The sequence below is a fragment of the Staurois parvus genome, unplaced genomic scaffold, assembly GCF_062004578.1.
Source record: "Staurois parvus isolate SC_StPar_1 unplaced genomic scaffold, SC_StPar_1.0 ptg000081l, whole genome shotgun sequence".
NCBI classification, from domain to species: domain Eukaryota; kingdom Metazoa; phylum Chordata; class Amphibia; order Anura; family Ranidae; genus Staurois; species Staurois parvus.
In genome coordinates this window covers 6,596,491-6,622,965 of record NW_028317877.1, presented here as the reverse complement: position 1 = coordinate 6,622,965, position 26,475 = coordinate 6,596,491, and the positions used below count along the sequence as shown (strand labels likewise).

General features: G+C 40.7%; 1 protein-coding gene across 1 annotated transcript in view; it reads left to right on the top strand.

Annotated features, from left to right (window-relative positions):
• Nucleotides 1–9,456: 9,456 nt before the first annotated feature.
• NOX3 (NADPH oxidase 3) overlaps nt 9,457–26,475 on the top strand; it is a 44,710-nt gene continuing 27,691 nt past the window's right edge. Inside the window, exons 1-5 of the mRNA XM_089669820.1 lie at nt 9,457–9,478; nt 9,816–9,961; nt 10,462–10,643; nt 23,405–23,534; nt 26,328–26,420. Of these exons, the coding sequence (XP_089525946.1) occupies nt 9,457–9,478; nt 9,816–9,961; nt 10,462–10,643; nt 23,405–23,534; nt 26,328–26,420 (573 nt within the window). The remainder of the gene's footprint in view (nt 9,479–9,815; nt 9,962–10,461; nt 10,644–23,404; nt 23,535–26,327; nt 26,421–26,475) is intronic.

Here is a 26,475-nt window from a genome sequence, read left to right as displayed (position 1 = left end):
AGTAGGGCCCCTAAAAAAACGTAATGGGAAAGAGGATCTTGAGTTTCGTAGGTAGATTTTCAGTGGGTAACCTCTTGAGTGGCTAACATAGGTGACCAACTCACCCACTGAAATGTTGAAGTCCTGGAACTTTGCAGAAGGGCAGTATGGAGGCCATTGTCATGAAAGGTCTTAGCTGAGGCTTTATAACTCTGCATGCACCATGTGTCACCTTTATTAGCCAACATCTAAGCATGCCTTGCAGGTGTGGTTTGACACCTAGGTGTCCCCAGTAGATTATGCATTGGGTTATAGAGGCAGTGCTAACACACAGAGTATGAGTATAGTAATTGTATACTAGGCAGGGATCGGAGTCAACTGGGCATAAATACTGTCAACTGATTAGACAGACAGTTACAGGAAATACTTAAAGCCAAAACAAGGGTCTATCCCTTCCTTAATCTATCCAACACAAGGAAAAAAAATATTTGCTTTTACACACACTTTAAGCAAGATGAGTACAGGCTAGGTCAATCAGAGTACAAAGAAAAAAGAGTTGTGCCTACAAGCTTCTAAATTCCACAATAGGCAACTACATCATGTACTAAGGGCATACTTGCCTATGCCCCTTATAGCATGCGGCACACTTAAATGCATGAAAAGAGTACTGGTGCACACACTAGCATGCAGGAAAGGAATTTGGAGTGCAGGAGAACCCAGAGAAAGCAGGAAAATTTGCCACAGTTAGTACAGCACAATCAGCACCAACAAATGGATGGAAGGCAACAGAAGGCCAAGCAGCAGCATGTACAAAGGGACCTCTGATTAATTCCCAAACATGTGCCAGGTGGTCTACCACCATTATGACTGGATGAGCCCTCTGCCAGTCTAACTGCCAGTGTTTTTACATGCTTTGATACTACAATGGCATACTATAAAAGTGTCATCACAAAAACCTTTGAATATTTGAAAACATTTACAAGGAAACAAAATAAATATTAAGCAAGTCTTTTAATTAAATATATGGGTGTTGACAAATATGGTCATGCTGCAGTAAAGCGGTCACATGATTTTATGAAGTCAGGTTCAATAAGGGGCGGACTGACAACTCATGGGGCCCCCGGGAAATAGGGGATCATGGGGCCCCTGTGTCCTTGCCCAAACTCCAAAAAGCCTATGAAAAAGGTACCAGGGGCATCTCATGGTGCCCCCTACTGACCCGGGCCCTCGGGCAGTGCCCGAGTTTCCAAATGGTCAATCCGCCCCTGGGTTCAATGCATATAATACATTACACTTTATCTCTGAGTTGTCAAATAAAATGGTACATGAAGAATAATTTAAATCATGTTGAATATTTACATTTCTTACAGCATATTAGAGAGATCTTAAAATGATCATATCCTACTAAAAGTATCCACTGATGCTTTTCAAGCAGTGTTTCACATAATTGGCTTCTTCCACGTTTAAAAATATACAAAGCCTACTTTATTAGCATCTGCCATTATCTTGCTGCATCAATAACAGGTTTTTCTAATAGAGGTGAGCAACCTTGAAAGAAGTGCATTTAGATCTATGTTTACGTGCTAACCTTTAATTTCTCATTGGTTCTCAACTACTTCAAATGCAAGCTTTAATTGCTAAAATTGGAAAGGATGTAATTAGGGCCTGTTAGAGCCAGTGCATTTTCAAAGAGGAATACACAACACTGTTATCTGTAATCAAGAGCCAAACTAAAAACGCCACTCAAGGGATCTGTGCTTATCCTGGCTTTTCATCTTCACACATCTTTGTACAATAATGAAGCAATGCTGTCAGTATCCCATTAATAAAGAAGGAGAACACAAACATTTTTCATTTTCACACTTGCCTGGATTCATTACTCTTAGTTCCCTTTAGATTCTGGGCCTGATTTACTAAAGCAAATGAACAAAAGCAGGGATAAATGGTTACGGTATTCTGGATTGCAAGCTCAGATGTTCATACACATCTCTTCAACTGAGATCCCAGAATTTACCTCTTTTTAGTTATATTTAGTATAATTTGTTGCTAGGCTGCAGTGCTGGCACAAGATCAACTAGTACATAGGGCAAAGATGCCAAACTGCCCCCCCTTCCCAAGTGGAGCGGGGGGTGGGACTAATAGTGCTGAGATATATATGTCATGTTTGTGGGATGAACTGAAATTGTGCCAATGGTTGCGGCACACCTAGGGGAGGACTGACAACTCATGGGGCCCCCGGGCAATAGGGGATCATGGGGCCCCTGTGTCCTTGCCCAAACTCAAAAAAACCTATGAAAAAGGCACCAGGGGCATCTCATGGGGCCCCCTATTGACCCTGGGCCTTCAATAGGGGATTTTGGGGCCCCTGTGTCCTTGCCCAAACTCAAAAAGTCTATGAAAAAGGTACCAGGGGCATCTCATGGGGCCCCCTACTGACCCCGGGCCCTCGGGCAGTGTCTGAGTTTCCAAATGGTCAGTCCGCTCCTGGGCACACCACATCAAATGGAAAAGTTTATTAGTAGTTCACATTCTGTCCCACAGTTGAATATGAGACCAACAATGGCAAAGAAAAAATGTACTTGGTAGTATTACTAGAAATAAAAAAATACCCATGCATCTGTAGTTTAACTGGAAGAAAAAAATGCCCCTGCATCTGTAGTATCATTGGAAGAAAAATATACCCCTGCATCACTGTAAGACAAAAATGCCACTGCACTGGTGGTGTCCAGGGGTGGACTGACCATTTGGAAACTCAAGCACTGCCCGAGGGCCCGGGGCCAGTGGGGGGCCCCATGAGATGCCCCTGGTACCTTTTTCATAGGCTTTTTTGAGTTTGGGCAAGGACACAGGGGCCCCATGATCCCCTATTTCCCAGGGGCCCCATGAGTTGTCATTCCACCCCTGGTGGTGTCACTAGAAGAAAAAAATGCCACTGCTTCAGTGATGTCACTGGAAGAAAAAATGCCACTGCTTCGGTGATCTCACTGGAAGAAAAAATGCCCCTGCATAGGTGGTATCACTAAATAGAAAAAATGCTGCTGCATTAGTTTCAGTAGGGAAAAAAATGCCACTGTCAGTGGAAAGAAGAAATACCACTGCGTGGGTGGTGTCAGTCTGAGGAGAAGTGATTTGGCATCTTTCAGTGGGATGAAGGAAGGTAGAGGAGCTGGAGAAGTGGAGCTCTGTGGGGTGCATTTATCTAGGGGACCCTGTGTGGCTCTAGGAGAGCTAAAGGGCTCCAAAGGAAGTAGATTGGATATGAGTCTGCTTGGGTTTTTGAGTTAAAAAGTGGAGCTCTGGGGCTGAGTTGCTACTGTCACCCCCTGTGCACTGACAGTTCAGATCTCCATTTCATTCTGTCACCCACCTGTGAAGTCAACTTCTTCTTCTCCCTATCTCTGGTCATTTGCTTTGTCACATGACAAGGGGCGATAGGAAGAAGGGTAGTTTGCCCTACTGCCCAGCAAGTGCCTGTACTGAGAAGGAGTCCTTTTCTCATGGGGCACCCCCTCTCCCTGCTTTCCTCCACCCACAGTAGGTTGCCATTGGAGGGAGGAGAAAGCAGAATTCTTCCTTCAGCAGCTAACATAGTCCCTGTTTTATGCGGGTGACTTTGCTTTCACTCCTGTCAATCAAGAAGCTGGAAAACGGAGCACTGGCAAGTTTCAGTCATAAAAATACTGCATCCAGGGCATCTGCACTCTTCCGCCTTTTAATGGCCCTGCCAGGCTGTGTCCTGCCTGAGCATCAATCTATTTTTTCTAGGCAATGCAGGTCTTCCATAAGCTCAGGGGTTTGATTGCTTCTGCCTGCTACTAAGAAGGAGGCTACAGAAATCAGTGTAGGAGGGGTGATCACTGAGTTATAATTATGTGTCAAACCCAACCAATCCCTTAGGCTTTTGTTCAACGGTATCGTTTTGGAAGATGATACATATTTTGGTCACCTTTCCAAACTATTCTTGACCTCCTGAGCTTCTGCATGGAAAGTACGTGTGTCTAGAGCAGCAATGGGCAAACTACGGCCCGCGGGCCGTATATGGCCCGGCGGACCTTTTAATCCGGCCCGCGGAGCTAGGCTCCTCTCACAGTCCGCCCTGAAGACCGGTGTAGCGTGAAAATCTGTCTCCTATGAGGATCTGTCCCCCTCGACGTATCTGCGCATGTGCCGGAGATCACCGATCAGCTGCTAATGCCTGAAACTGGCACATGCGCAGATACGTCGAGGGGGACGGATCCTCATAGGAGACAGATTTTCATGCTACACTGGGACACGGCGAGAGGAATGCGCGGAGCAAAGGTAAGTGAATTGACACAGGGGGGGCTTGGGGACTTAATATGGGTGATGAATTAATTTGGGGAATGAATTACTATAGGGGGGATGAATTACTATATGGGGGATGAATTACTATGGGGGATGAATTACTATGGGGGATGAATTACTATATGGGGGATGAATTACTATGGGGGATGAATTACTATGGGGGATGAATTACTATATGGGGGATGAATTACTATGGGGGATGAATTACTATGGGGGATGAATTACTATATGGGGGATGAATTACTATGGGGGATGAATTACTATGGGGGATGAATTACTATATGGGGGATGAATTACTATATGGGGGATGAATTACTATGGGGGATGAATTACTATATGGGGGATGAATTACTATGGGGGATGAATTACTATGGGGGAATGAATTACTATGGGGGATGAATTACTATAGGGGGGATGAATTACTATGGGGGATGAATTACTATAGGGGGGATGAATTACTATGGGGAATGAATTACTATATGGGGGATGAATTACTATGGGGGATTAATTACTATAGGGGGGATGAATTACTATGGGGGATGAATTACTATATGGGGGATGAATTACTATGGGGGATGAATTACTATGGGGAATGAATTACTATGGGGGATGAATTACTATAGGGGGGATGAATTACTATGGGGGATGAATTACTATGGGGGATGAATTACTATAGGGGGGATGAATTACTATGGGGAATGAATTACTATATGGGGGATGAATTACTATGGGGGATTAATTACTATAGGGGGGATGAATTACTATGGGGGATGAATTACTATATGGGGGATGAATTACTATGGGGGATGAATTACTATGGGGAATGAATTACTATGGGGGATGAATTACTATAGGGGGGATGAATTACTATGGGGGATGAATTACTATAGGGGGGATGAATTACTATGGGGAATGAATTACTATATGGGGGATGAATTACTATGGGGGATTAATTACTACAGGGGGGATGAATTACTATGGGGGATGAATTACTATAGGGGATGAATTACTATATGGGGGATGAATTACTATGGGGGATGAATTACTATGGGGGATGAATTACTATGGGGGGATGAATTACTATATGGGGGATGAATTACTATGGGGGATGAATTACTATATGGGGGATTAATTACTATGCTTACTATGGGGGAATATTACTATACTTACTATGGATGACACATACACATCATTCATCTACTCTTGGTCCGGCCCCCGGGTCCAATATATGAACCCATTGCGGCCCTCAAGTCAAAAAGTTTGCCCACCCCTGGTCTAGAGGGACCTCTACATGGGCCTTGTGTCAGCCCAGGACATGTGCTATAGGCCCAAAGACTTTAGTTGTCTGCTCAAGCGTATATCTGGAGGTATTCTAGCTCTATACAAGGGTCAAGAGCTAGATTAATTTGGGGGAGAAAAGCTGCTACTTAAGGACTATGACTGCTCTTATAGGGTTATAGATCTGTCTGGCTGCTCTCATAGGGCCAGCAATTACCAACAGGCCGCTGTAAAAGGGCAGCTCCTACTACTACTTTTAGAATACCTATCCTTTTTGTGCTTTTTTTGGGGTATCCTGAGCCCAAAAACGGAGTTAGGCTATAAAAGGTAAAAAAGACTAACATGACTGGCACCCAACATATTTTTCAACCCACTATATTACAAGGAGCAGACCCTGCTACACTATGTAGGGGTAATTCCCAGGGCAAAGATGCCAAATGGTGACCCCCCCCAAAATGTATGCGCATTATGTGTCAGCAAAAATCCCCCCCCCCAAAAAAAATTCAAGCAGCATAGGGGGCTATAGAGTGTTATAGGATCGCAGCGTCAGGGCCCTGCACTAAGGGTGCAACTGACCGTCAGATTGCCACTGTGCAGTGTTTGCTTACCCACCCCCTACCCATGTCCTTTGCTGGAAGGAGATGGGGGTAGATAAAGAAACAAACACTGCACAATGGTAATCATTCAGTCCTGATCCAGAAGAGCTGCAGTGGCTAGAGGAGGAGCTGAGGGGAGAGAGAGCACAACCTGCCCCTCATCCTGGCTCTCTCCTCCTCTCCAGATCTGGTTTGTCTCCTCCAGCACTAAGCTGACTGGAGTAGTGAAGCTGCTGTCACTACTCCTGTCAACTTGTAGGTAGAAACTCTCCATAAGGTGCCCCCCCCCACACCTCACATGATACAAGGGCAGCCACCCCCCCAGCCCACCCCTTGTCCTGGTCCTGGTCATTCCACACCACCCTGAGAGGAGGAATGCTACATCTGACTTATCATACACTGATATTTAATGTGTGCAGTGCATGCCTAGTTTGTCATGTTTGTGCCTTCTGTCCTAACTTAGGTAATGAAATGGCAAGCACTGATGCTTCTTGCAAATGAAATCCCTGCTCTGACACCCACCATCCCAGTGAAGACTCCCCAGTGTTTATTATATGAAAGAGCAAGGGTTTATAATGTGAAAGCCATATTACAATGTTTTAAGTATTTATTTATAAAGCAGTGAAGGTGAATTTTAACAATTATCCAATGGAAGTGAATAAATAATTGTCATATAAAGCACATGTACCAGAAAGGTTTGCCTGCAGTAAATGTTTGGTAAATGTCAGGTTAACTGCTTTATAAATATAAAAATAAAAACAGAAAATCGCGCTTGAGATCAATTATAAAGTCTACAGTTAGAATCCACACTAGCAGCTAGCACAGTATTACCGGTTACAATACATGAACTATAAAAATTGTAAAATGCAGTGCTAAGTATATATCTAAAATAGCATGACACAAGAAATTCAATATATAGAATATAGAAAGTCCAGTGTTAAGGAAACAGCATGAGTCCAATATGTGTCCAGAGAGAACATAGAAGGGAAAAAGATCCTTTACCAACACCAAACACACTGCTCCTTACTGGATAATTTTAACCCCCAAAGGAAGGTCAATAAATGCTGTATTTTTCCCAGAAACAATCACTGGACTAAATGTACTTCATAAGAATCAGTCCTTCAGAAAGAAACTCCTGATGAAAAGAACCTGAATTTCTTGTAACATCTTATAGGATATTCCAAAGCAAAGAAAAAATCCTCATAGTGTAGTAAATAGTAGTAATTTAATAAGAAAAATGCACGTATAAAAACAGCATGTCACCATAAACACAGAAAGTTAGTTTCAAACCCATAAAATGGCCGCCATGTTCCAGTGCGCGATGACGTCATACGCTTTAACATTGGACTTTCTATATTCTTTATGCTGAATTTCTTGTATCATGCCATTTTAGATATATACATAGCGCTACATTTTTAAATTTTTATGCTTTATAAATATGACCCTAATAGAAACACTGTTATAATATTATAAATATGTACTGACTAAAAATACAGTATATATTCCCTATATTGTTAATTTTACCTTTCTCTGGAAAGCGTAAAAAAAAAAAAGCCACCTGCCGAACATGCGGTAACTTTAATTTTCACTGCTTAGAAGAAAAGATTTTGGAATTGTTGAAGAAGCTCTAAGTAGCTCATGCTGTCAGAGTCCATTACGGATTTCCAGTGGGAAATATATAATGATATGAAGGAAAGCAGGTATCCTTTTAAACTTAATAGCATGCCTGAAAAATAACAGTTTAAACCAAAGTATTACTTTTAAACTGAATACTAGACAACATCATCTAATTTTTCTGGCTGGTTTAAAATGAAAATGACATTTAATTAAACAACCATTCCTGGATTTAGACCTGGGGGGTAGGGGCCCAGGGCACTTCAAGTTCAGGGACCCCTCAACATACTGTAGAAATTAAAATTATATGACAAATAAAAATGAACTGAAATGAATGATAAACCACATTTATTTTATAGTTGTGCTTTATCAAGCTATAAGTTAGGTTCTGAAGAAGACAATTTTATTGACTAAGAATACACATTACAAAGGTAATTGGACCTGGCAAACCATATATCACAATTATGCATCCAATATTTCTTTGTAAAATCTTTCCCAGCATTAGGGCAAGTCCCTTTTCTTTTTTCTGAGTGGATGAAGTTGACAGGCATACAGGGGGTGGCGTGTACAGATCCAGAGGCTGAAACTTTTGAGAAACTGAAAATCACTTGTGGGAAGTGTGGTCAAAGGATTCGGGACACATAAAAAAACCACTGGTTAGGAGTTGGCTTCATTACTGCACTTGGTGCAAGACATTTAAGCTGTTCCGTATCCTGACACCAACACAAACTTTGCAAATTTTTTATAAATGAAAACGAATTTTATAGTTTTTAGTTTTTTTATAAGGGAAGGCTCCCCCACCGGGGGGGCCTGGGGCAATTGCCCCTTTTGCCCCCTGTGATGGAAGGTAGGCAGGACAGAACTCACAAAGTAGACGGACAAAGCTTTATTGAGGCAAACAGATGACAGTCACTGAATAGGGGAGTTCGCAGGGAGTGTGAATACACCAGTAAAGGGCGGCAAGGAGGGGTCAACACACTTAAAGTCCAACACCGAGAGCCAAGGAAGAGTCTCTGTAGCAATTGTAATTCAACAGGGGGTGGTGTCAGTCTCTGTACCAACTGTAACCCAGCAAGGGGGGGGGGGTCAGCACAGGAACAGTTCAAGTGAAGCAGGGAGAGAGCATGTACTTACGGATCCGACAGGGTGCCTGGTCTCCCACTGGGAGTCTCTGGGTCTCTGGCAGCTTGTAGGCAACTCGCAATCTCTCCCATAGGCTGGGGGTCTCTGGATCCCTGGTGGCTAGCAGGCAGTCTTTCCTGCTCTGGGGGTCTCTGGATCCCTGGTGGCTATCAGGCAGTCTTCCCCTGTTTTGGGGGTCTCTGGATCCCTGGTGGCTAGCAGGCAGTCTTCCCCTGCTCTGGAGGTCTCTGCAGAGTCTGGCCACGAAGGTCCCGCCACAGCTGGGGCTCCTTCAGTGGCTGCACAGCGGTGAATAACCTGGGAGCGCCCGGCATCAGCTTCTTATGTCGGATGCCCCCTAGTCGCCTAGGCAACTGGGGCGGGCCAGAGCTGGCGTGCCTCATTGCCCGGAAACGAAGCACACCCTCTGGGAAGGGGCCGCGCTTCTGTGAATGTGGCCTTTGTCCAGGGACATACGCAAGCGTAACTTCCCGTGCTCACGCTGTGGATGTCAGGGCTCGCGCCGCTCTGGCCTGTCGCAGGGATGCCTTTCATCTCTGCAGGAGGTGAGAGGGGCCGCGCCTGGACAGCAGGAGGGGCCTGAGGGGAAGGATGAGGGAAGGCATGGACATCAGTGACAGCTGCGGGGGCCTGAGGGGAAGGATGAGGGACGGCAGGGACAGCAGCTGTGACACCCCCTTATAAATATGGCACTTTTAACAACTGTATATTTATGTGAAAGATTTGGCTCTATACTGCCCCCACACTCTGGATTCTGGGATTGCTCTGGGAATTCTGTGACTGCTGGTAGATATTTATACAGTTCTCTGTAAACCTTTAGAAAACAATTAAAATGTTTGAGTTTTGAATTTGCAACATTTTTATTAACATAATTTTTTCCAGCTATCCATATTATAGCCCATATAATTAATATAGAAAGATACCACAGAAGTCAGTCATTGGACGCTGGAGGATTATGTAACACATTGTCATATATTGGCAATCATCCTAATGAGAGCTATTTAAATCCCGTCAGAAGATATGACACGGTAAGTTTTTTTGAACTGACTTTGTATTTTCACGTTAATCAGTCTCATAGCCCTTTTTCAAAACGTGTCCATGCTAAAGTACTATGCCATCCACTTTTACAATTATTCTACCTCCAGTCATGCTGCCAATTGGACTATGGGACATTTCCAAAACACTTGCAGGGCAGCTAAAGGACTTGAACTGGAATTGCTTGGTGCTTGTCTTAAAAATACATCAACTTAAAGTGACCATTTCATTTGGACATGCAGGGCAAATTTAAAGGGTCACTGAAAGAAAAGCTAGGTAATGGAGATTTTTACATAAGTTAATGATAACATTTAGACAGGTTTTACAGAATACACCTGGTAATCAGTTTTCATGAACCAGTAGCAGCAAATAATAAGCATGGTGATCATAATGTATAAGTTACTTTGGTTTGCTAAATGAACACTTACGCTTTGTAAATCATGCCCATAACATACTAATGTCTTTTTAAAAATGTTTTATTATTGTATTTTAGAATATAACAAAAGAAGCAGTTATCACATTGGCTGGAATTACTGGCTTTATAATCACGTTGGCTCTTGTGTTAATTATAACCTCATCCACAGAGACCATAAAAAGGTCATTCTATGAAGTTTTCTGGTATACACACAACCTATCCATTGTTTTCTTCATTGGACTTGTTATTCATGGTGCAGGGTAAGCATAAGAATTCTAGCACTTTCTTATATTATTACAAGATGGTGCCTGAAATGTGATAATTGATGAGCTCATAACTTTATACTGGCCTACATTATATACTTTTGAACAATGTTTAAGGTGACATGCACAAATAGAATTTGAGAGTAAAACACCTCAAGACCAACATGTTACCCCCCACCCCCATTCATTTCTTGCTGATTTTTTTTAGTTTTCAGTGCTGTGATAGTTTGACAATTACTCGGACATGCACTAGTGTTCCATATTACTTTTCTATAATTTTTTTTTTTAGACAGTTATAGCTTTCTTTTTTCTAGGGAATGTTTGAACAATTAATTTATTAAGCTAAATAGATGGAATCACAGTGTCTCCAATACAAAAATAATTTATAAAATTAAGTTAACTGGCGTAAATAATTATTTCGTAATTTTTATAGTTATTTTTGCCAAGCATTATTCTTTAAAAAACACGATAAGATTGATATAAGTATAGACTGAGGCTATTGAAAATTAATATATCTTACAATAATGCACTGACAAACACCATAAATAATAGTCAGATTGAGATATGCATAGACACCAAGTTATTTTGCGTAAAAGTTCTAAAATTGTCTGTAACAGCAGAATACAATGCCTTGAAAAAGGATTCATGCCCCTTGCAATCAAAGACATAAATGTATTTTATTTGGATTTTATGTGACCGACTAACACAAAGTGGCACATAATTGTGAATAGGAAGGAAAATGATAAATGGTTTTCCAAATTGTTCACAAATAAATATCTGAAAACTGTGGCGTGCATTTGTATTCAGCCCCCTGTGTCAATACCTTGTAGCAACACCTTTCGCTGCAATTACAGCTGCAAATCTTTTTGGGGATGTCTCTACCAGCTTTGCACATCTAGAGAGTGACATTTTTACCCATTCTTCTTTACAAAATAGCTCAAGCTCTGTCAGAATGGATGTAGAGTGCCTGTGAACAGCAATTTTGAAGTCTTGCCACATATTCTCAAGTGGATTTAGATCTGGACTTTGACTGGGCCATTCTAATACATTAATATGCTTTGATCTAAACCATTCCATTGTAGTTCTGGCTGTATGTTTAGGGTCGTTGTCCTGCTGGAAGGTGAACCTCCGCCTCAGCCTCAAGTCTTTTGCAGACTCTAAAAGGTTTTCTTCTAAGATTGCCCTGTATTTGGCTCCATCCATTTTCCCATCAACTCTGACCAGCTACCCGGTCCCTGCTGAAGAAAAGCATCCCCACAACATAATGTTGCCACCACTATGTTTCAAGGTGGGGATGGTGTGTTCAGTGTGATGTGCAGTGTTAGTTTTCCACTATACATAGCAGTTTTGCTTTGAGGCCAAAAAGTTTGATTTTGGTCTCATTTGATCACAGCACCTTCTTTCACATGTTTGCTGTGTCCTCCACATGGCTTCTTGCAAACTGCAAACAGGACTTCTTATGGCATTCTTTAACCTCCCTGGCGGTATTCCCGAGCAGGGGCGAACTGACCATTTGGAAACTCGGGCACTGCCCAAGGGCCCGGGGTCAGTAGGGGGCCCCATGAGATGCCCCTGGTACCTTTTTCATAGGCTTTTTTGAGTTTGGGCAAGGACACAGGGGCCCCATGATCCCCTATTGCCCGGGGGCCCCATGAGTTGTCAGTCCCCCCTGTTCCCGAGTGTAGCTCGGGGTAAAGTTTCAGTACCAAAAGCGGTAACCCCGAGCTACACTCGGGCTTACCATGTGGCGTTGCTCTGGGATTCCCTGCTGCACTTACCTTGTCCTTCGCTCCAGCGATGTTTCCCCTGCAGCGTCCACGGCCATCTCCTCCGGCTGATGCCAGCATCCGGCTTTCGTGTTCTGGTCCCTGCGAGCGTCGGAACGTATGGGACGTACGAGGGCCGGAACCGGCGGCAAATTTAAACATTTTTAGAAACTGTCATTTTCTAATAAGCGAATTTGACATAGTAAAACATTACTGTATCAAACCATTTCACATGCATTTTGTCCCTACTGCTTTGTCCTGTGCCCTGACTGCATTTTGACTGTTCCATCTGCCTGGAAACTGGGAAAAGTCCATGGCGTCCAAAAAGCGTCCCTTTAGGTCAAAAGTGGTTTTAGAACAGCGATAGTAAATCAGAACCACTTGCAGAATTGAGTGATAATGATTTGTGGGGAAATTCGTTATCAGACACTGAAAATGATTTTGCTACTTTGCTCAGCGATGTGCGAACTTGGAACTATATTTCAAATTTCAGTGTTTTTGGTTTGATTATATTATTGAATTAAATTTATTATTATATTATTATTTTTGTGATTATTTATTAGTTTATAATTTATGATTTTGTGTTTCAAGTTTTATCCTACCCGGAATGTTTACTAGACTCTTGTTCGAATAGATTTCAGTGAGTTATTCCTAAAAATTACAGGCCTACAATAAAAAAAATACATATTTCCATGCAGACCTCTAGGGAGGTTAAACAATGGCTTTCTTCTTGCCACTCTTCCATAAAGGTCAGATTTGTGGAGTGCACGACTAATAGTTGTCCTGTAGACAGATTCTCCCACCTGAGCTGTGGATCTCTGTAGCTCCTCCAGAGTTACCATGGACCTCTTGACTGCTTCTCTGAATAATGCTCTCCTTGCCTGTCCTGTCATTTTAGGTGGACAGCCATATCTTGGTAGGTACGCAGTTGTGCCATACTGAATTGAACAGTGCTCCGTGAGATGTTCAAAGCTTATGATATTTTTTTAAACTGTTAAACTGTTTTAAACCTCTCCACAACTTTATCCCTGACCTGTCTGGTGTGTTCCTTGGCCTTTATGATGCTGTTTGTTCACTAATGTTCTCTAACAAACCTCTGAGGGCTTCGCAGAACAGCTGTATTTATACTGAGATTAAATTACACACAGATGGACTCTATTTACTAGTTAGGTGACTTCTGAAGGCAATTGGTTCCACTGGATTTTAGTTAGGGGTATCAGAGTAAAGGGGGCTGAATACAAATGCACGCCACACTTTTCAGATATTTATTTGTAAAAAATTTTGAAAGCTATTTATCATTTTCCTTCCACTTCACAAGTATGTGCCACTTTGTTTTGGTCTATCACTTAAAGTCCCAATAAAATACATTTACGTTTTGGTTGTAACATAACAAAATGTGGAAAATTTCAAGGGGTATGAATACTTTTTCAAGGCACTGTATATAGTGAATTAAATTCAATAATTCATTTTTCCTCATAGACAACATAACCAATGATAACTACCTATAACAGACCGTTATTCTCCTGAAGAAAGAATAAGCATCAAAATATGTAAAAGTGGGCACCAATATGGCCCAAGAAAAGAAAAATAACAACAAAAACAAATTTAAAAAATGACCTGACTCTAGAGGTTATACTATCATGGGAGAAAGACTAATTTACAGCAAGGATTATTGTAATTTTCCTATTCATTTAACCAAGCAACATGACATATTATATAACTACTCAGAGCTTGAGAAATAGTGGATTGTTACAAACAGTTCATTTCTGTGACTGGGGTTTTGTTCTGTGTTTGTCTTTCTCAAAGCTGAGACAGTGGTTAGTCACTGGATAATCAGGCTGTACATTTTTTGGTCCACAAGTAACACAATGCAGTGGACTTCCCCTTTAAACAAGGATTTCTTTTTCTGGTCATCTGGTAAAATAAGGTTTGTTGGTTCTATAAGATAGCTCAGCCTCAATGTCATAAAAAAACCTTTTAAATTCTGGCTATGGTACGGCTAATACTGTATAATAAATACTGTATAATAATAGACAAGAGTAAGAGCATAGAGGGATGGAAGTGTGTGGCCACTTTAGGTAGTCATACCCACTATGTGTTTGCCTGGCTGAAATGTAACGGTAACACAAACTGCCTGCCAACCACCTGATATGCGATACTACCATGTGCTGGAACTCCATGTCAGCCATGCTCCAGACAATTGCTGTGCCAGTAGCTCCTGATTCAAGGTGCATGCAACATTGTGTTACCACTCAGAGAGTTGTCCAGAATATTGAAGTGCAATGAAGTGAGAATTTGTGATACACTTCCTGCGGTATTCCTGCTAGAACATGTACAGCATGGTGCACTAGACCAGACATTAGAGCCATAGCAGTAGGAGTAGGAGGAAGACTTTCTGCTGTCTTAGTGCTGGCAGAATTCTTTGCCTACTGCCTGAATTCTTGGGAAGCAGAGGTAGCGGGAGGCAGATTAGGAGAATTAGGGTGCTGGTGGTAAAGAGAAGGAGTGTTGGGGTGCTGGTGATAAGGATGCAGAGGAAATTTAGGGTGGCTTCAGGGGGAATGTTTCACTCCTCCCTGATCCAAGGGAAAAATCATTTGCCACCACCCAAGAAAGAGGACAAAGTGCCTTTTGCTGCATCTCCTGATGGTGGCTAGATCCACTGCCCTGTAGACATAGGTGAATCGGGAACACCAAATAGAAATATGTGACTGCCCTCCCATAAGGTAGGATTGGTATCAAACTGGTTGCCGAAACAGTCAAAGTTTCCCTTTGGAGCACACTTCTGTTGTGCAGAAGTATGCAGCGATGTGCTGCACACAAACTACCCCTATCTTGTCCCTCTGTTTTTCATAGCTTCCTTTAAATTTATTTAATCTAGTGACTGGCGCTACCACACTGGAAGCATAGCTGCAGGGGGAAACCAAAGGGCATAGTTGGCTTTGGTTTGCTACTTGTTCCTGACAGTCAAGTCTGCCCTTTTCAGGTAACCAAAAGCAACAGATGGCACTGATCTGATGTAGTATTAGGGTAAACAATTAAAAAAAAAAGGAAATTGGCAACTCACATGCAAAATGCAATTTTCACTATACTGGGTGGCAGGAGAGCCACAACATCCTGGAGGTGATTGAAATTATGGTACAGTCCAGATAGATACTGCATGCCTGGCGTGGAACCCTTGCAGCTGGTCCAGAAACAAGGAGCAGTCACCAAGCCTTGGAATGCACAATCTCACTGACAATCAAATGTGTTCAATTTCTATAGGTTCACAAATAGATATGGTGGTACCACAGGTGGATCTCCAGCAAGCAATCTGGGATTGTATGACGTTTATCTTATCAGCATTGCTTATTGACTAGCAAAATATCCCAGTGCTTATCCTCCCTATGTGCCATCCATTTATATATATGTTTGTAAAGCTGCCATTTTGTAGGAGAATGTCATCTATGCTAGCACTCCCTCAGAACTTCTGTCTCCTGTGTGAGGTATATAGATGACATCCTCATTTGGAAGGGGATGAGATTTTGCTCCAAGAATTTTGTAAGAAATGTAACAATAATCCAATTTTTTTTTATACCTGACTATTTTTGTAGATAATGAGAATGTAATATTTGTACTAAAACATGCTTCAAAAGTTCCGACAGGAATGCATTTACATACCGGTCTACCTTCAACTGTTCCCAGTGGATTCACATGGGGACAATTTACTTGAATTATGAGAAACTGTAACATTTTAAAAAACATGCTTTTTAAATTACCCAGAAAGAATACTAAATTCACTTCTACAGCAAATGGAAATCAATATTAAATTCATATAATCTTGCACTACATATTTTTTCTACCTTATGCCCATTTGGGCTTCAGTATAGCAAAAGGACAATAATATCCCTAGAAACACATATGAGTAAACACGTATGAATATAAAAATAAGTCTCATGGGGTATATCTTTAAAAAAAATCTCATCGCTGTTTGTCCATCAAAACGGCATGTAAATTTATTCTGTGTAAATAGGGTAAAAATCTAATGTTCTCAGGCTGTATTCTGTGCAGATAGAATATTAGTTATAAAAATAAGTGTGGATAGGAAAAATATTGCGTTATGGCCACTAGATGGACATGAGTAGAATACTACTGTAAATTCCTGTGATGCTCAACACCATCTAATGCAGTATTCTCTCCATGCACACCCTTTTTAATGAACAACATTTGATCTATAGAGAATATTGCCTGAAAACATTCTGTTGGTTGTTATGGGAGATTGCTATATACCTCTTTTATATGTATTAATTTACTTCTGCTTATTATGTTTTGTGTTTAGTGCTACCGGATCCCGGATTTTTGTCACTGAAAGGTCTCAAAATATTGTAGTAACTAAGTGCATAAGTATTTAACCTACGGTATTTTTCTACTAGGGCAATTTTAATTTTTTTGCACATATGTTAAAAATCAGCATTTTTTGCTAGAGAATTGCTTTACACCCCCAACAAATTATATATTTTCTACAAGCAGAGGCCCTATAGAATGGAATGGTGGCTCTGTTTATAAAACACATATGTTCAAGCAAAAAATATGCTAAAATAAATTTTAATGCACACATACACAGCATATTACAATTTTGTTGTAAAATATAAAAGATTGGGTTGTGTTGAGTAAAAAAACACAAAACATGTCATACCCTAATTTGTGCATGCCTGTAAAATGCAAAAAACTACACTACCCAAAATCGTCCATAGATGATGCTTTAAAAACCTTACAGGTTATCAATGTAGAGTTATCTGTGAATAATGACCCTAGCATTATTACTCTCACTCCATAATTCATGGTTATACCTCACATTTGCGGAATAATTGCTGTTTACATACAGGTGAATGACCTATGTGCGCATCTGCATTTGGTTTTGTGTCCAGGGCAACGGGGTTGCTTTAACATTTTTTACTTTTTTTTTTGTTTTATTATTTAATTTTTGTAACACTTTTTTCCATTTAACTTGCTATCGCAAGGGAGCTAACAACTCCCCTATATAATAGCATGGGCAGGTGACAGGTCCTCTGTTAGGCTGTTAATGTCTTCTCTACCCTCCACTGCAGCTAAACAAACACAGATCAGGCTTAACTAAGCAGCTTTCCCATAGTAGTAGGAATGATAGCTCTTAACTCAGAAGTGATAAAATGCTTGCTGCTTCCGGGATCATTTATTGCAAAGGAGATTGGGGAACATCTAGGGTACTGTAAAAGTGATCCAGGCAGCTGTAGAGCTGCCTGAATCACTTTTACATGACAACCATGATCCAGCTGAAAAAAACAATACCAAGTTCATAGTTGTACCATTGTCCCTTGTCTACCAAGGTATGCTCATAAACATCCTTGTATTAAAGGAGTGAGATACTTTCATCAGGCCTCATTTTGAATAGGACAGACACCAGCCAGCTTTAATTATTATTAGCTGTATTATTTGACCGAAAAAGCCACCAAAATGTTGTAGTGACTATATGCACAATATTTAACCACTTTTACTAGGCCCCATTTTGAACTGGACCCAGTCCAGCCAACATTTATTTAAATACTGAATATTAGAGTGTTTTTTGCTGAAAACATACAAACTACTGTAGTGATTACATGCACAGCATGTAATCACTTTCACTAGACACCATTTTGAACAGGTCAAAACTAGTGACATGCTTTCTATGATCATCCATAACCATCTGTAATTCAACCATACTGTGTCTAAACAGAACAAACCACTAGTGTGCTGCAGATACTGTGCCCTAGTATTTCCTAATATAAATGCAAGCTCACCAAAATTCTTCATAAGAATACAACAAAAAGAAGCCATGGTCCATTGTAAAAGCAGCAATAAAGATTTTTTATTCCTACAGACATGTACACCTGAACCCGTGACCTGTAACTCATTTCACACGAAAGTAGGCTTAGTTTTAGAGTGGGGGAGCAGGATGGGAAGGTATACGTATATTTCCATAGCATAATCTAAAACACCTATAATCAGCAAATCCACTTCAAAGGAGGTTACAATCAGACTCTCAATGGATAAAATTTAACCACAACATGGCAAGTCTGTCCATGAATACAAAGTACCCTGCTTTGACGTAAATTCTGTAGTATATATAAACTAATGACTACTACTATAATGGATTTGAGACCTATAAAGCACATTAGACACACTATGAATATATATACAAATATTGGGCCAAAATAATGGGTAATTTCCCAAAACTGGGGCAGACAGAATCTGGAGCAGCGGTTCATTGTAACCAATCAGCTTCCAAATTTAGCTTGTTCGGTTAAAGAGGAACTTCAGTCATTTATAAAGAGAACTGAAAGTCAGCAACAAAATATACTATATCTGTTGACTTTTAATAAACAGGTACGCTCCAGTCTAGGAGTCCAGAGCTGTCTGCATCCAGGTCAGTTTTTTGACTGTTTTTGGGTCCTTGGCATAGCCATCTTGGCTGTGGGAAGCTGACTGTGACTTCCCGTTGTTTCACAGCCAGCTCCCCACTGTGCATGCGTGGGATGAGCTGCACTTGCAGACTGGTCCTGCAGTCTCCTTGGATGTGTGAAGTGTACCAGGAGGTTGCAGACTTTTAATAAACAGGTACGCTCCAGTTTAGGAGTCCAGAGCTGTCTGCATCAAGGTCAGTTTTTTTACTGTTTTCGGGTCCTCGGCATAGCCATCTTGGCTGTGGGAAGCTGACTGTGACTTCCCGTTGTTTCACAGCCAGCTCCCCACTGCGCATGCGTGGGATTCGCTGCACTTGCAGACTGGTCCTGCAGTCTCCTTGGATGTGTGAAGTGTCCCAGGAGGTTGCAGACAGGGAGGAACAGGCCAAGCTTCCACTCTTATCACCTAGGCAAGAAAAAGTGGGAGAGGGTACCTGTTAGAAATAGGTACCCTCTCCCAGAAATAAAAAAGCAGTTTACAATAATGCGGGGGGGAATTGCAGAACTACCTATTTTAAGTGAAATCCTGCTTTAAACTTTGAAAATTAAAGTTAGAAGCTGATTGGTTGCCCTGCATACTCTTAAATTCCCCTCACTTACTGTAGGTGAATTCAAAGTAGACCTAATGACAGATTTCTGGTGGTAGTTCCCTTAAGAACTACCTGCATCCTAACTGACGCAAGCATTTGTTCCAGTGTTGGTAACATTACTGACATGTGCAGCAAATCCATGTAGTTATTACAACTGCCACTTTAAGAACCAGTTGCTATGGTAGCGACAAATTCTTAAAGAATTACCTACAGTTCTCAGATTTGGAAACTGGCATTAAGACCAACTCTGAGCTGGTGTACAGGAGATATGCCAGTTCTACTGCAGGCCATGCCTGTGCTGGGAAGCTGCCATGTACGTGAGAGCTCTCTGGACCTTTTTAGCTGTCACCTGGAAGATTCTCTGTTCAAAAGTGACATAAACAAAGGTGATGTCAGTACTCAATTATGGCAATGCCAACATTTGGGAAATGGTCTGTCACTGGGTGGATGGACTCTGATAGGGAACAAAGAGACTAGTTCCCCATCAGGTGTGCTTTACTTTTGATTGAGACGGAGCATAGCAGTGGGCAAATTCAAAAGCTACTATTGGACTTAATGGCAGCTATAGATCCACCCACTGCCATGAGCTGCCATCCTACCCTCATTACAAAACTCATCAGCTATGCTCTTGATCAGTGTGAAGAGTACAGTGGCCAGGGAGGGTGATCTCAGGGCAGACAGAGACAGATTCATTTACCTGCCTCTGCAAGGAACATGAATCGGGTGCAAGCACTGACATTTTCTGTGCTGGGCCCCGATGGAATTCTTAAGGTTCTCTACACCAACCATTAGGAATTCCCCTAACTGTGTCTGGGAAGCAGCTAAGTAGACTTTAAACATTTTTTTTTTTTCCTTTTCTAAAACAAACACAGCATATTGTTTTGTTAAATTTGTGTTGACTACTGTTATGGAAAATTTGTTTTTTAAAATTTTGTTTTGATTATGTCTTCCTTTGGTTTCTAATTTTCAACTTTAGAATATACTGATTTTGTTATATCAGTTACAATATTTGTATTACCTGGTAATAGCAAACACTTTATACTTGTGCTAATTCCTTCTCATTCTCAACAAACTGTAGAATAACTTATATTTTGCCTTTTCTTTCCCTGTAGTCATTTTTTTTAACTAAAAGAGAAAAGACGTATTACTTACCTACTCTGTACAAGGATATTGCACAGAGCAGCCTGAACCTCCTCTTCCGGAGTCCCCTGCCGGTGGTGTCCACTCCTCTTCTCTGCGTGCCTCCTAAGCAAGCTGTTTCCTATGGTGGCACATATGCAGGTACACTCCTGTGCCGGGCTGTGTGTGTCCATTGACACACATACAGCATGGCAAGGTACCATCCCCAGTTAATTTCTCACTGGATTTGACTGACAGGAGCAATTGCTCCCACTACTCTCAGTCAAGCCTGTGAGAGAGAGGAGAGAAGACCTGTGGGTGGGCACAGTGCTGGACTGATACAGCTACTAGAATGTAGCCACTAGAACATCTACTATAATTTTTTTACCTTAATGCATAGAATTTTTTGGCAACAAACCAGTGGTAAGATACGTTGTAACATACTTTAATGTGATAAATGTATTCTTAGACCAGCTGTATACAGATCAATGTATCGTCAACATGATGGGTCTGGTGGGTTTCCTCAATACTAGCACCTGCTTTTACTTTTAATCCATGACTTGACCAACATAAAAAAGTAGAGATGGTTCACTTTGCTAAGTGAATGCTGTCTGAGTTTATCAACTCAGGACAAGGACAAAAAAGAAGTTAGGCACCAGGGAGAATAACATCCTCCAGTCTGGAGGTATGTGCTAATCAGCAGACAATCCATCTTCACGCAGATATGCAACAAATCACTAGAGCAGCATGAAGTTCCCTTCTGTTTCAAATGCTCAGCATGAAGTTCCCTTCTGTTTCAAATGCCCCACAATCATTCCTGTCCCAAAGAATCCCATCATCACAGGATTAAATGACTTCAGGTCCATTGCCTTGACATCAGTACTCATCGAGTCATTTAAGAAACTAGTGTGGACCCACCTAAAGGACATCACAGTTCCCCTGCTTAACCCCCTATGTTTCGTCTATAGCTGGGGTCTCCACACTTTGTACACATAGGGCCAGTTTACTGTCCATCAGACTTTTGGGGGGCCATTGGGAGTAGAATTTGTCCTGGCATCAGTGGGAGTAAGCAACACAACTTTGGTATTAGGTGGAGGAATAGCGCCCCTTCATTGGTGTAAGTGGGAAGAATACTGGCCAATTGTTGGTGTCAGTAGGACGAATAGTGCCTCATCATTAGTGTCAGTTTGAGGAATAATGTCCTATTGTTGGTGTCATTGGGGGGGGGAAATAGTGCCCCATCGTTGGCATTGATGGTAGGAATAGTGCCCCATCCTTGGTGTCGGTGGCAGGAATAGTGCCCCAACATTGGTGTCAGTGGGAGGAATAGTATCCTATTGTTGGTGTCAGTGGGAGGGAAATAGTGCCCCATCAATGGTGTTAGTGGGAGGAATAGTGCCCCATCATTGGTGTCAGTTTGATGAATAGCTCCCTACTGTTGGTGTCATTGAGGGAAAATAGTACCCCATCGTTGGTGTAGGTAACAGGAATAGTGCCCCATCAATGGTGTCAGTGGGAGGAATAGTGCCCCATCATTGTAGTCAGTGGGAGGAATAGTGCCCCATCATTGTGGTCAGTGGGAGGAATAGTGCCTCATCGTTGGTGTCAATGGGAAAAATAGTGCCTCATTGTTGACGTCACTATCAGTAATCACGCCCCATTGTTGGTAGGAGGAAAGGAATAGTGCCTTGTATCAGTGGGAGGAAAAGTGCACCTAGGGCCAGATAAAAGCAAGCAAAGGGCCATATTCGGCCCCCGGGCAGCATTTTGGAGACCACTGGTCTATAGAGTAAACAGTTCAGTGGAGGATACTGTACAACTGGGGCTGCACTACATCCTGCAATATCTGCACTGATCCTGTTTGTGGATTTCTCCCAAATGTTTGGTTCCCAGCTCCACCTGACAGGGGATTACCAACTTCTTGACAGACATGAAACAGCAGGTAAGGCTGAGCAAAGTCATATACACTGTACAGCTTTGGGTCTGCTGGTAATGGAGCTCCCCAAGAATGTATGCTCTCCCCACTACACTTTTTCTTCTAAACCAACAACTTCAGGAACCACACAAATATTTTGCGAATATACCAGGATGAAGGTGCTTTTAAGCAACAGTTTATCTAAATATGAAACTTTTTTTTTCCTTTTAGCTTTGAATGAAGTAGAAAAGGATTAAACCTCCTTTTTAAGTTTTTATTTATGTCCATGGCACTGCTGAGTAGAATCAACCTCTCTATTTGTCCTGATGAATGTGGTTACTAAGACAGAAAATGGTATGAAATTCAAAATTATACAGTTGTCACCAGAACAAGAGATGAGAGGAAATCTTCAAATGCGGTCACCTGTTTGAATTACAACCTTCTAAGAGAAGAATTCCTCTCGCTTCGTAGAGATTTCCCTTCTGGGACAGCAAATAGGAAAGTTAAATCTCAATGTGACAGACAGTATAAAATATACTTACACGGGTTCACCATTCTATGCTCTATCCACAAATAAAAAGTCCGTACAATGCATACACTCTGATTAATTAATTATGTGTTCATCTTTTGCTAAATTCAGTAAAACTGAAGATTAATATAGATGTTATGCTATTTAATTATCACCCCAGGTGTATAAAAATGAAAAAAAAAATATGTATAGATACACAAGATCCATAGAGCTGTATTTACTGAGATGTTTTAAGGCTAACACTACACTAAAAAAATCTAACTTTCAGCTGAATGAACGCTAAAATGCTGTGTAACCAGATGAAATGTCTTTCACAGCATTTTAGCTTTTAGTCATTTGTCAGTTGTCACATGCTATATTGAATATCCATTATTTCTCCAGGCAGATAGTTCGTGGACAGACTCCGCAAAGTTTGTTACATCATAATCTTTCATATTGTAAAGATCACTTCAACGAGTGGGGAGAAATGGAGCAATGCCCTTTTCCACAATTTTCTGGCAACAAACCAGCGGTAAGATATGTTGTAAGATACTATAATGTGATAAATGTACTATTAGACCAGCTGTATCTGGGGGGGTTCCTCCATGCTAGCACCTGCCTTTACTTTTAATCCCTGACTTGACCAGCATAAAAAAGTAGAGATGGTTCACTTTGCTAAGTGAATGCTGTCTGAGTTAACAACTCAGGACTAGGACAAAATATAAATTAGGCACTGGACAGAATAACATCCTCCTATTTGGAGGTATGTGTTAATCAGCGGGCAATCCATCTTCATGTAGATATGCAACAGTTCACTAGAGCAGCATGAAGTTCCCTTCTGTTTCAAATGCTCAGCATGAAGTTCCCTTCTGTTTCAAATGCTCCACAATCATTCCTGTCCCAAAGAATCCCATCACCACAAGATTAAATGAGTTCAGGTCCATTGCCCTGACATCAATACTCATCAAGTAATTTGAGAGACTAGTGTTGACCCTCCTAAAGGACCTCACAGGTGCCCTGCTTGACCCCCTGTGGTTCATCTATAGGGTAAACAGTTCATTGGAGGATGCTGTACACATGTGGCTGCACTACATCCTGCAATAACTTGCTACCTAGGCATGTATGCGCTGATCCTTTTTGTGGATTTCACCCAACTTTGTTATGCCTAGCTCCACTTGCCAGTGGATTACCAACTTCTTGACCGACAGGAAACAGCAGGTAAGGCTCAGCAAAATCATATACAGCACCCGATCAGATAGTAATGGAGCACACCAAGAATGTATGTTCTCCCATTACACTTTCCCCTCAACTTCAACAACTTCACATCAGGGAATTTATCTATTAAGGCAATAAAGTATGCGGATGACCCAGTCTTCAGCCTCATCAGAGATGTCAGCATACAGACACGAAGTAGAACTGCTGGCCTTATGGTGCTGTTGTAACATCCTGGAGCCAGGGAGATCATAGTGGATGCTCTCCCACAATGTCTCCTCCTACCTTACACAACAGCATTGTTTTGACTGCAGACATCTTTGGATTTCTTGGTCTATAATTTCCAAGGACCTTAAATGGATATCCAACATTAAAATGATTCTCAAAAAAGCCCAGCAAAGAATGTACTTTCTTCCTTTGCTCAGAAAGTTGAACCTGCCTGAAGATCTGCAGATGAATTTATACCGCAGTAACCCACATGGAAGAAAAATATATTTGAAATATATTTTAAAAATATTCTTCCCAAATATATTGACATATATTTGAAATGCTACAATTTTGGCCATATTCAATACAGTATATTTAAAAAAAAAAAAAATATATATATACATATATATATATATATATATATATATATATATACTGTACTGAAGAATATATTTTTAAAAAATATATTTTTAAAAATATATATATCTTTAAATATATTCTTCAGATTTTTTTTCACATATAGAAAAGTAATTTTAACATATATTTTTACATATATTTGTAAATGCATTCCAAAAATATAGATTTGTATTTTTAAAGACATACAGTATATTTGAAATGTATTAAAAAAATTATACATATATATATATATATATATATATTGAAATATATTGAATATGGCCAAAATCGTAGCATTTCAAATATATGTCAATATATTTGGGAAGAATATTTTGAAAATATATTTCAAATATATTTTTCTTCCATATGGGAATCAAGTTGGTTCTTAGCACTTCCATCACTGTTGGGTTTGGTTCAGCCTCCATACAGGATAGGAACAGACTAGAGTGGACAGAAAAAAAAATCATTGGTGTGGACCTGTTTACAGTCCAGGACTTATACAACTCCAGAGTCAGAAAACATGCATAGAAGATCATTGCAGACCCTAAACAACCTGAATATTGTCTGTTTCAATTGCCCCCTGTGGTAAGTGATACAGATTACTGTACATAAGGACAAATAGATTTAAACCTTGTACACACAGGCTGAATATCATCCAAAATTGGTTAGTTAGTACTGCGATCTCTCAGTTTTTTTTTCTTTCGTGCAGCCCTCTGGGTTGAACAAATAAAAAAACCTTCTAATGTGTACTGACCTTTAAGAACAGTTTCTTCCACCAAGCTAACGCTGATGAACATCTAAAGTCTCACTTTCAAAATGACCAATTTGTGCTGTCTGTACTACTTCCGCTTTTAGATGTTTACATATCCCACAGTGAGACATTGCTTTCTTTTATCAGAATATACAGTATAATTCTGTAACACAACAGTGTCTACTCATAGAGCCTAGTGAAATTTTGACACTTTAAACACTAGATACTCTTTGAACCAAAGACAAATTCCTTGTATGCTATATGTACCTGTCCAATAAAGTTGATTTTGATTCTCATTCTAAATATGGTGAAGCATGTCTTCACTCGCCCAATGATGTGCTTGAAAACATCCAGTTTTTTTTTTTCTGATTCCGCTTGCCTCAAAGTGAACACAGCTTTGCCTTACCTCAGTGAACATTTAATTTGTCTAGATAACAGCCTCAACACCTTTAATAAATCAACCCCATTGTCTTCATTAAACTGGTGCATAGGGAAAATATAACTTCTGACTTGGGAGAACTATATTTGGAAATTGTAAATAGAGCCTATATATCTATAGGCAGCTACAGTATAAAATATATAATAGGATATGGAATGCTCCTTCAAAATGCTGCTCCTCCTCCTTAGTCCTGGACTACATAATTTGTTTGTGGAAAGAGTAAAGGGTTTTGAAACAACATCTATGTGGCTAAGTAGTTAATATGGATTGCAAAGTCAGCTAGCTGAATATGTTTAACAAACTATTTCTTTTCTTAACAGACTTGGAAATGGGTCATTTGTCCTTTAGCATTATATGCATGTGAGAGGCTAATACGTTTTTGGAGGTCTAAACAAGATGTCATAATCACAAAGGTAACTAAGTAAACATGTAAAATACAAAGGTAACAGTAAACAAGTTATTTATCCA